At 43.8% G+C, this 11,852-nt stretch overlaps 1 protein-coding gene across 1 annotated transcript in view; it reads left to right on the top strand.

Annotated features, from left to right (window-relative positions):
* Window positions 1-4,277: 4,277 nt before the first annotated feature.
* The window catches only part of SEL1L (SEL1L adaptor subunit of ERAD E3 ubiquitin ligase), a 52,026-nt gene continuing 44,451 nt past the window's right edge, over window positions 4,278-11,852 (top strand). Inside the window, exon 1 of the mRNA XM_024202553.1 lies at window positions 4,278-4,398. Coding sequence (XP_024058321.1) covers window positions 4,326-4,398 — 73 coding nt within the window. The 5' untranslated portion in view covers window positions 4,278-4,325. The remainder of the gene's footprint in view (window positions 4,399-11,852) is intronic.

The following is an 11,852-nucleotide window of genomic DNA, read 5'->3' as shown; positions in this document are numbered from 1 at the left end:
GGGACCAGACATCAATCCATGCTCTCCAAATCTTTCTGAACAAGTCTCTCATATTTCAAACTTGTAAGTACAGCCAGGCAAGGCGTGGTAGTTTTATCTTTGTTTTCTCAACTTGTAAATGTACCTTTTACTAGGGTGTTTACCTCTGTTTGCTGTAACTTTGAACTTAAGGCTAGAGGAGGGTCCTCTGGGCTCTAAGCTTGATTACCCTGTAAAGTTATTTTCCATCCTGATTTTACAGAGATGATTTTTACCTTTTTCTTTAATTAAAAGCCTTCTTTTTAAGAACCTGATTGATTTTCCCTGTTTTTTTTAGATCCAAGGGGGTTGGATCTTGATCCACCAGGAGTTGGTGGGAGAGAGGAGGGGGGATGGTTAATTTCTCCTTGTTTTAAGATCCAAGGGGTTTGGATCTGTATTCACCAGGGAATTGGTGAAGAGTCTCTCAAGGCTACCCAAGGAAGGGAATTAACACATTGGGAGTGGTGGCAGCGGACCAGATCTAAGCTGGTAGTTAAGCTTAGAAGTTTTCATGCAGGCCCCCACATCTGTACCCTAAAGTTCAGAGTGGGAAAGGAGCCTTGACAGCAATACCTTACTGGTTACCCACAAGCCAAAAACACAGCTCCCTTAAAACAATCTATCCTGGGGCTCCCACCCAGACAGCCAAGTCAAATATGATAAGTATTACTGAAAATCATGTTCATCATAGATAAAGTTCTACCAATCCCAAGGGATCAGACACATTACCTGCCAAGTCAATGAATATTTCAGATCTCACCCAAATACACACTTACAACCAATTCTTATTAACTAAACTAAGATTTATGAAAAAAGAAAAGAGAGAGAGTATTGTGGTTAATAGGTCATTATACATAAAGATCTGAATAAAGTTCTTAGGTCAGGAGATGGTGAGTGGCTGAATTGCAAAAAGTTCTTTCCAGAATCAGTTCATCAGGTTATAGTCCAAATAGGCAGTCCATATACAGAGTTTGTTCAAATTCTTCCATGAGAATTAGCAGGATAATCCAGACTGAAGCTGGAGACCTCAGTCTTGTGACTCAAGCTCCCCCTGACCAAGCTTAAGCAGATCTGAGATAACAGGATCAGGTCCCCGGGAGTTCTTTTACAGATCTCTGGCAGGATATTGATAATCTCTGGATGCAGGTATTTCTTGGGTGAAGCACTGTGGCTTTGAAATAAAACCTCCTATTTCCTATGTATACACAGGTAATTAGTTGCATTCATCAGCATAAGGTAATTATCCATTTAGCAGTTCATAGACAGTTTACTACAAACTTCAAAGAGAAATATAGCCAATGATATTATCACACCCAAGTTCCATCTAAATGTTAATATTCCCTTCTGATCTCTGAATCAATAGAATATAGTAACAGACAGGAACCGACTAGTTACATCATTAACCTCTAACAAGATATAAGTAAACACATACAAATGCCTTTTAGTATTTACCTCTACTTCTCTAACAATACAGGTTTGCATTTCAAAGCTCTAGTCTATCTAACATGGCTTTGCTAGCTATTTATAAGGAATGGCCCTAATTACTATTTGCATAACTATTTTCTAATATGTCTCTAAAGGTAGAATTTGGGTCATTTAGCCTGCTAGTTGCGTAAACCTTTATGGCTCAGTGTCACAGTTTTCTTTTTTGAATTAGTCTATGTACCCCTGGAGGGCTCTTAATCCTACTAGGTTGTTACAGTCTTGGAATAGATCTCTTCACTAGCTTCCTTAAAATATGAGTATGCCCTTGAAATGACATGGTTAAAATTCCCCCACCTACCAAAATCTGAAATGGCACCCCTCCTGACTATGTCACCCTCCACACTCTTTGAGTCTCTAAACTAGCGCCCTCTTCTTCACCGTATCAAATTCAATTTTCTGGTCTTTACCATAAGGCCCTTTGCAACTTAGTCCCTTCCTACTCATCGGCTCTTGTTCAAATCTTCCAAGAATAAGCTTTCTTGCATCAGCACATTCTGTTTCCCAGATGAATTAAAATAGCCATTCCCTACTTTTCAGTAGCTAAGAGGCTGCCGTTCGCCCCCTCTGCATAGATATGAAAGCACAAAGTATGTGCCTGAGCAATACTAATTCCCGTTGGGTTTGCTAGCAATAGAAGAGGGGAGGGATAGCTCAGTGGTTTGATCATTAGCCTGCTAAACCCAGGGTTGTGAGTTCAATCCTTGAGGGGGCCACTTAGGGATCTAGGGCAAAATTGGTCCTGCTAGTGAAGGCAGGGGGCTGGACTCAATGACCCTTCAGGGTCCCTTCTAGTTCTATGAGATAAGTATATCTCCATATATTATATTATTATTAAGTGCTCAACACTTTTCAATTTCTGATTAAATTTCAAAATTTCTAGAAGAAAGTAGGTGACATTTTGACAAGAGGTTCACAATTCGCTACCAGTACCATATTTTCTGTTCAGTTTTATGGCGGGGTGGGAGTTTTCAAATTTTGTAATTCTAATCAAATCTGGAGATTTAAATAAAATGGGAAGAATTTTCTACAAAGCTTTTCCTGATCAGCTCTACAGGGGAGCTTGGTGGTTGGTCTCCACTCCTCAGGAACTGGGGGCAGAGGGGGTGCGGGTTAGCATTAGCTCTGGTGTTGCCCTTTGAGGGTCTTTCCCAGTAGGGTTGCCAACATTGTATTTAAAAAACACGGGACAGACCTCAGATGACCCCAATTTTCACTTGAACCTCTGGAGAGAAGTCCCTTTCCCCATAGGCGCCAACTTTTCCCAGCACCGGTGGGTGCTTGACCCCTCCCTCACCCCCACCCCTGCCCCGCCTCCATTACAACCTCTTCCCCAAAGTCCCCACCCCAACTCTGCCCCCTCCCTGTCCCTATTGGACTCCTTCCCCAAATCCCCGCCCTGGTTCCCCCTCCTCCCTCCCAGCACTTGCTGCCATGAAACAGCTGTTTCACGGCGGCAAGCGCTGGGAGCTAGGGGGAGAAGCGTGGACGCAGCGCGCTCAAGGGAGGAGGCGGAGGTGGAGGTGAGCTGGGGTGGGGGGGCGGAGAGCTTGGCTGCCGATGGGTGCAGAGCACCCACGGAGTTGGCGCCTATGCTTTTCCCCACCCCCATGCTTCCTAGGGTTTCTCTCTCTCTCCAGCTGTGGATGTAGCAGAGAACTCAGGGCCTCAGTTGCTGGGCCAGAGCCCCCGCAACTCCTGTTCAGGTTTGGCAGGGGTGCCAGGAACCAAGTTGGAGACTGCAGTTGCTGGTCTTTGCCTGCTACAGCACTGTGCATCCTGCTGGGGACATTGGCAGAGACTCTGCAAGCCGGGAGGCTACACCCTGGAAGTAATGACCCCCACTGCCAGACAGAGCTCCTTCCTGACTCCACCCTTCAGCGCAGCTCCAGGACACACAGTCTGTACTCTCGCTCTGCCTGACACAGCCTGCGCAGGGAAAGTAGATGGGATTTCTGTGCTTAAGGGCTGGAGTCAGCAGGGACCCTGTCCAGCAATGGGCCAGTACTCACAGGGTGCATCTTTCCACTCCCCTCCCAACCCTGGCCCTTGAGCACCGCCTCATCTGCCTAGGTTGCCAACCCTCCAGGACTGTCCTGGAGTCTCCAGCTATTACAGATTAACCTTTAATTAAAGATTATGTCATGTGATGCAACCTCCCGAAAATATGGCCAACCACAATTGGCAGCTTCCCCTCCGCAGCACAGAGGGGAGGAGAGGAGTGGAAAGATGATGCACCTGTGAGTACTGGCCCCCTGCTGTTGAAACGTGGGATAAAAGGCCTCCCGTGCTGAAGATTTAGTAGGGGACAAGGGACGTCGCTTATAATACAGGGCTGTTGGGACCCACCAGCTCTTATTTGCACCTCACCCCCAGCGGAGGTAGCACAAATCTGTTCCATCCCACGGTTAAGGGTGAATTAGAACTTGACTCCTAACACTGGCCGCCTCAGCTGGTGTATGACGCACTCTTCGCCATGCCTTGTGGGTATTGTGGTGATAGGCCAGTAATGCATTCTGGGTATTGTAGTCCGGACATTTGATCTCCCTGGGCCGGCGCTGTCGGGGTTGCGTTTCCCGTCTTGAGATTCGGTTGGCCGGGCGAAGGTATCCGTCAGTAAAGAATGTGCTCAGCCAATCCGAGTGGGCCATGTCGGAGAAGCCATCGTCCAATCGGCCGCCCGCGCTGTGAACGGCCCACAGTAATTGGTTGTTGTCGTAGAGCTGGTGTGGCGTGATTGGCCCCCTCAAGGCAGGTGGGCGGGGTGGGGAAGCCGGACTTGGGGCTCCTCGGCGGCGTTGTCGCCTCACAGGAGCCTTGCGATGGATGTGCGGAAGCGGCTGGCGTTGCTACTCTGCGCCGCGGCGCTGTTGAGCTGTGGCCTAGCCACCGCTGGTCAGTATTTAGGGCCCCGAGGGTGTAACCCCCACGTCCTTCTCCCGGGCGGGGCAAGGGGCTCGCCTCCCGGCGCGTGGGGTAGCCACCCCTCCGGGACGGCAGCGCGAGGTGCCGGCCTTGGGGGAGAGCTGGGGGGAGGGTGGCGCGGGGATGGGGGCACTGGGTGGCAGTAGCGCGTGAGGCTTCGGGGAACTCGTGGCTCAGCGACACGGGGACGGGCGTGGTGAGAGGAAGCGAGTGGGCGCGTCGGGATGGGGGGGTGGCTGGAGACAGCGGGGTGGCTGATCCAGTGATAGGTGCGTGTGGGGTTAAGTGAGGGTGGGATTTGGGGGGACGGGCGGTGTGGGGTCAGTTGGGGAGGGCGTGTCGGGATGGTGGGGGATGAGTGACAGCGGGGTGGATGGGGTGGTGTAGGATCAGGGGGAGACTGTGTTGAGAGGGTGGGGGACAGCAGGGTGGCTGACCCAGCGATGGTTGTAGTCTGGGGTAAGGTGGGGAGGGGGTGTTGGGATGTTGGGGTATAGGTGACAGCAGGATGGATGGGGTGCTGTGATGGTGAGGGGAAGGGGCATGGGTAACAATAAGGTGACTGACCTAACTTGTGGTGTAGCATCAGGGGGGATCACATGTCAACACCTTCTAGACTTCTGACTCTGGTTTGCTGCTGGTGAGGAACTTGTCTGTTTTGGTAAACTGTTTTAGGGAAGGACTGAAAAACATCATGCTTCAGTTAACACATCAACTGCCCCAAATCTGTTAGGTCTTATGTAGAGTAGAAAAAAGGTGTTTTTATTTTTTAAGCATGTTTGCGAAGTGCTGTTAAGGGGGATCATGGAAGGTGTTAAGCATTGTCCACACTGGGTGCCAACATTTTTAAACACCTTGTAACCAAAATGTGTTAGATATATTTTTTTATTAAAATACCCTTTTCTCTAATTTAGACATGTCCTTACTCAGTAAGCAGTGCTGGAGTTTTTTCTGTTAATAAAACATCTCTAGTGTTGTAAGTGTGCATAATACATCCACAGTGCTTAGTTATGTCATTCCAAATACTTATTTCTTGTTAATTACATTGTTTAATTTGTCTCTCTTTCACATCCTCTCAGCCTCCAGTTCACACAAACATCCCATGTTTTTACATACAGATGCTTCAAAGGATGTTAGCTGGCTATAGAGGCTATGACTGCAATAACACTTTTGTTGGTAAAACTTTTGTCGGACAGGGGGGTGAAAAAACACACACCCTGATCGACAAAAGCACCGGTGTGGACAGCGCTATGTTGGTGGGAGATGATCTCCTGCCGACATAGCTACCGGCAATTGTTAGGTGTGGTTTAATTATGCCGGCGTAGAACAGCTACAGGGGAGACCTTACACCAGCACAGTTGTAGCAGTACAGCTGTTCCACTGTAATGGCCGTATTGTAGATGTAGGCAGAGACGGCTTCACCCTGAACTTTTTGGGGGAAAGATCTCTTCAAATGGGCTTTTTGGAAGATTTGTGATCTTGGAAGGTGTCACTCAAGAATATGACCTCACAGTCAGTCTGATAGGTTTTTGGTAAACAAGTCCTAGACTTGTTGTCTTTTGCATATGCTACCAGCTAGCGCAGGGGTGGCCAACCTGTGGCTCCGGAGCCATATGCGGCTCTTCAGAAGTTAATATGTGGCTCCGGAGCCATGTGCTGCTCTTCAGAAGTTAATATGTGGCTCCTTGTATAGGAACCGACTCCGGGGCTGGAGCTGCAGCCGCCAACTTTCCAATGTGCCGGGGGGTGCTCACTGCTCAACCTCTGGCTCTGCCACAGGCCCTGTCCCCTCCCCTGAGCCTGCCATGCCCTCGCTCCTCCCTCCCAGAACCTCCTGCATGCCTCAAAACACAAAACGGCTGATCTGATTGGGAGGTGGAGGTGCTGATTGGCAGGGCTGCCGGTGGGCGGGAGGCGGTGGGAACGGGGTGGGGGAGCTGATGGGAGGCTGCTGACGTATTACTGTGACTCTTTGGCAATGTACATTGGTAAATTCTGGCTCCTTCTCAGGCTTAGGTTGGCCACCCCTGAGCTAGAGGGTTAAAAAATTAAGGTTGCCTTGTTCAAGGACAACTTGGATCTCAAATACTGTTGTCACAGCTTTTGTAAATAACATAATTGGCCACCTGCGTGTTTCCCAAAGTGTAGTACAGAAGCATCTAGCTCTCTGAAGCCAGAAATATAACATAACCCCACTTACCCAATACACTTGCTATCTACCACTTCTCAGAGTGCTTATAAAGAAATTAAAAATGAAAACTGGTCTCATCCCACCACAAATGAATCAGTCAGTTGTACATGCAGCATATTTAACTGCATGTGATTAGCATGGCTGGTATGCAGCATGTAATTTTTTTGACAGGGCTGTGTTCTCTGAGTGTGATATCCTGGTAGTTGAACTTTGAACCTAGTACTCAAGGGTTTTTTTAATACAAAATTAAATCATGAGTATATTGAAGGTATAATGAATATCCTCAACAATAGGGTACATTTAAAACACATGGCACTATGTATGTCTGTTGGCCGCCCTCTTGGCTGAAATACTGGGGATTGATCTGGGGACATCCAGAGCTAAGAGCAAGAACAGCTAAAGAGCCAAGGCTCTGTAGCTGAGGGCTGTAACAACTCATATCCTCTGTGGATCAGCACAGAGCGGGACTTGGAACACACATTCACCTGTGTATTATGTATTGCAGAGTTTGATGCTGTCACCAAATTATAATTTTCAGATGCTTAAGTTAGGTACAAACATCTATAATAAAATGCATAGGTAATATGTATTTGGTTTGTTAGGTATTGCTAAGGGGTTGCTATGGCTAAAAATTGGAATGGTCATCATGTCCAGAGCTAGATACAGCTTTGAATGTACCATAATGATTTTTGGCAGCCACTGTGATCCTGGAAAGGCATTTCTTAACTAACATTTGCTTTAGAAGGTTATTTTGTGAACTGGTTCTGGCTTGTGATTGTTATTGGATTATCTGATATCCTGCAAAAAAAATTGGTACCTGAAACATTCTTTGACAGGGTCCAGTACAAGCCTAGAGGCTTGGTGTTGAATACTAACTCAGTTGTTTTACGCTTGGAGCAGGCCTCTCAAGTGGATATTTGAATTCCTAAATACTCACCCATAACTTCTGGAGGCTAATCCTAAATCATCTGGGTTGTGGAAAAATGATTTCTGAGAAACCTCAAATTCAAATTCTTGAATCTACAATTTAATTGTCTGGATTCAAGAGTTTTTGATAAGGTTTCTATTTAGGTACATAGCTTATCAAGTACTGTCTTTGGCCTTGTAACCAAGACTCGCAATCCTAGTTTGAAATCTTAATTTAATGAAAATCTTAAACTTTGCTCAACTCAGTAATTTATTGGAGACTTTCATGCTTGCTGTTAAGCCAAGAAAAGTGTTGGGCCTCAAATGAATGAGCCTCACCATCTGTTTATAGAATAAGATGTAAATTTGTTTGGTAGAGATTGTGCTTTAGATGAGGACTCTCTTGATGAAGCTCAATCCAGATAAAATTGATGAGATGCAAATAAATCAGGGGAAGCAACTGGAAGATGTGGCAAGGATTATATCTACCGTTTTGGTTGAGGTTCTGTACACACCACTTGTTAGTAGAGTTCACAGTCTCTGGTGTTGTTGGACTCCCCCCTGCTATTGAATGTAGAGAAAGGCTTGTTTTTGTTTAATCTGTATTGGGTATGGAGATCTGGTATGGAGATATCTAAACAGTTATTTAGTGGGGTCCTGAAAAAGACTGTTCCAAATCATTCCCTCCTTTGTTGACTTCTTTGGGTTCTTCTAGGTATGTTTATGGAGTATGATACCTGTTTTGATGTGTTGGTTTATTTCATGTCTCAAAGAGTCAGAAATAAATCTTGACCAGGTATTACTGATCTTCCTGCAACAAATCAGTTCCCAGATTGTGGAAGTACTAAGGGAAGGCCTGATATTTCATTATTTTGGCTTCATAAGTGGCTTCCAAAAAAAGTCTGTGTAAAAATACAAATGCTGAAATTGCTGAGTCTAGAGATGTTTCCGCAGACCTTCATATACAGTTCTGGTTGGTTTTTTTTTTACCCACCACCTCAGTCACAGTATTGTACTTGCTAATGCTATCCATTTGTTTTTAATCACATTCTTTCTATGTAATATGTTGACAGTCCTCCAGTGAGAACACTTAAATGGGTTAAGCAGGGATAAAAGAAATCTGATTGTTAATTATGAAGGTTTAATATAACCATGGGCTTATGGGAAGAGTATTTATTTATTTTCTGTTTGTACACGCATACACATTCAGGTTTTACATCATTTGCTATTGTTACATATTGGAAATGTTTCAGTTGTACTTCAAGGTGTTCTGGTATTTGTGAGCCATCAGAATAATGTTTTTTCCTGCTTCATTCCTTTTCACTAAAATCTCAAAACCAAATAACTGTTGCCTAATATTTTATCCTTTATTCTTCTGTTGTTGCATATAACTATTGCTGGTCTGATTTGAGGTTGTGTCCTGCACTAGTTATGCTGAGGATGCAAGTTTGATTCCTGGCTTGTTTGTGGGATTTTTGTGTCTCTTTTTCTCTCCGCTCTCCTTCTCTCTCTCTCCCCGCCCCCAGGTATTTTCCATCCTATCTGATAGAGGAGGTGTTCTTGCTGCTATGCTGTGCTCGTACAGGCTGACTTGAGTGGGAAGTAGTATGCTGAAGTCTGTTCATACAAAAATAAATATTCCCTCAAAGTTCCTAAGCCCCAGATCTTAATTTATAGAAGGGGACCGCTGTAGAGGTAGCTTTGGAAAAGTTCAGCCAGTAGTTCGAAAGGAGTTTGAAGAAACCTTGAATGTTGCCATAAGAGGACTAATACTGACTGACTACAGTCTTTGCAGTGCACTAATGGAATAGTGGTGGGACAAATAACTGAGTAGGACAATTTGAAACTAATCTTGCTGAGGCAACAGCCTGAAGTGACAGTTACTGAATCACTGCATGCCTTGTGATTGGCTGTAATAAGCATGCATTGTGTACAAACTTGGTTCAGGTGTCTCTTACCTGAAGTGCATTTTGTGTCAAAATTTGGCATAGTCAGAAAAATTTATCCATGTGAGGAAAGTCATTTTTTTAATGTTTCATGTTTGTTTATCCTCTCTTTTTTTCTTAAATAAGTAAAGGCCAAATTCTATTCCAAAGTGTAAACAATCAGTTACCCCCCAAAAATGAAGGAAATGTTCCCTAGTTAATAAAAACACACAAAGCCCTGCACTGATGGTCCATTACTGAAATATCTTGGGTATTGGTTGGGTTGTGTGGTATTGTTCAGAATTTGGAGCATTTACAAAAATCTGGATGGAAAAACTTAATTCTCAGAGATAAGTTGGGCCATTCATGAGGCTTTAGCAGATTCCTTATGGCACTACTAGATCTCTGGCTATTTCCAAAGGATGAGTAGCCATCTTAACCTGTAATTTTAATGCTTTTCTAGACTAAACCTAGCAGAATTTCTCTGCTGTTGCTGACTCTTCCACAGCTTTGCACATTGACATCTGAGTTGTCCATTTTTTTTTTTTCTCCCGGAGTCTGGGCTAAACCTGTCTGACCTCTGGTGGTGGTTTACCCTTAGGTGTCCCGCACTGCACAACTTTTTTCTTAATTTCTGGTTCCTCACACAAAATACTAAAAAATCTTACCCAGCCCTTGTTCCTAGAGGTACTTCTAATGCGAATAGTGTGTACTATCAGTCCTCCTTCATCATTAATAGGTTGGGTTGACTTGAGCGTGTGAGTGCTTAAAAGAAGTGGCAAAACAAGTAGTTAATCCTCATGAAATGCCTCATACTTAAGTCGGTAAAATTTCATTTGGGGTACAAGAAGGTTCAGGGCTGATGAAATTTTGCATTAAATTTCTAACTAAAATGTTCTGTTTGTCTTGTATTGTCGGCTCATTACCTTTTAATAATCTGCACTATCCCTCCATTTGCTTAAAAAATGGTAGGGTTAATTTCCAATCAGCCCTTTCAGAACTAGCATCTATAGCACTAGGCAACCCTTCAAACAGATACAGCAAATGGTAAGTGACCCACTTTTTCTGAGCTTGGATTTGCATTTAGAAAAGCAAATGAACAATTAGCTCTAATCACTGTTTGGCAAGTGCATAAACATTATAATGTCTGTGATTCTATTCAATGGGCAAACATTGGTTAATAATTCCCTCTTATTTCCAACAGTGACCTACCACTAGCCCCTCATTAACATCTCCAAAAGATCGTTTTTAATTCTCTCTCAAAGTAGGCGTGCTTTTCATTATAACTGTAATGTCCATGTACTGTTCAGCAGTTCTGTGTCAAGAATTGTAGGTCTGTAAATGATCCCTTTGCTGTTTGCATTATCCAGTATTACTGCAAGTTAGTCCACCTAATTTAACTGGAAAATCATTTAAGGGCCCAGTACACTAAATAAATTAATTTGCCTTTTTTTAGCAGTCTGGTTTGGAAAGAACATCTGTGTAACAGCCTTTTAACTGTGTTATACCTGCAGCCTGTTAACTTAGAGCTGGTTTCTTCTGAGAGAAGGTACATGATGCAACTGCAATGAAACAGTTCAATTGTTTTGCTTTTGAGACAAAAACAAAACAAATTTAGTCCTGGTTTGTACTACTAATTCCCTTCACCCTTCCCACCTTAATTTTACATGTGTGTCCCTATACACATGTAATTGTTGTTAATTTGCAGTGGTAGGTCACTGTTGGAAATAAGAGGGAATTATTAACCAATGTTTGCCCATTGAATAGAATGTGTATGGAGGGAATACACCCTATTAAACTATTGGTATTTTGTTCTGTATGTGACTTGGCTTTTGTATGACTTTGCCATACAATTAATAAAGTCTCTTGATTAATCAAAGAACTAAAGGAGGGTAATGTAATTAATCAACATAGATTTATGGAAAATAGGTCCTGTCAAACTAACTTGATATTTTTTGAGATTATGAGTTTGGTTAATCAAAGTAATGATGTTGACTTCTGTAAGGTGTTTGACTTGATACTACATAACATTTTAATTAAAAAATGAGAACAGTATAAAATTAACATGGCACGTATTAAATGGATTAAAAACTGGCTGATAGGTCCCAAAATGTAGTTGTAACTGAGGAATCATTATCAAAAGGGTGTACTTCCCGTGGGATCCCGCAAAGATCAGTTCTTGGCCCTCTGCTATTTAAATTTTTTATCAATGACCTGGAAGAAAACATAAAATCATCACTGATCAAGTTTGCAGATGACACACAAATTGGGGGAGTGGTAAATAATGAAGCGGACAGGACATTGATTCAGAGCAATCTGGTTTGCATGGTAAACTAGGCGCAAGCGAACAGTGTGTTTTAATATAGCTAAGTGTATACTTCTCGGAACAAAGAATGTAGGCC

The sequence above is a fragment of the Terrapene carolina genome, unplaced genomic scaffold, assembly GCF_002925995.2.
Source record: "Terrapene carolina triunguis isolate 2854851 unplaced genomic scaffold, T_m_triunguis-2.0 Scaffold96, whole genome shotgun sequence".
Classification (NCBI taxonomy): Eukaryota; Metazoa; Chordata; order Testudines; family Emydidae; genus Terrapene; species Terrapene triunguis.
The sequence above is the reverse complement of the archived record's forward strand: the minus strand, read 5'-3'. Positions and strand labels throughout refer to the sequence as shown.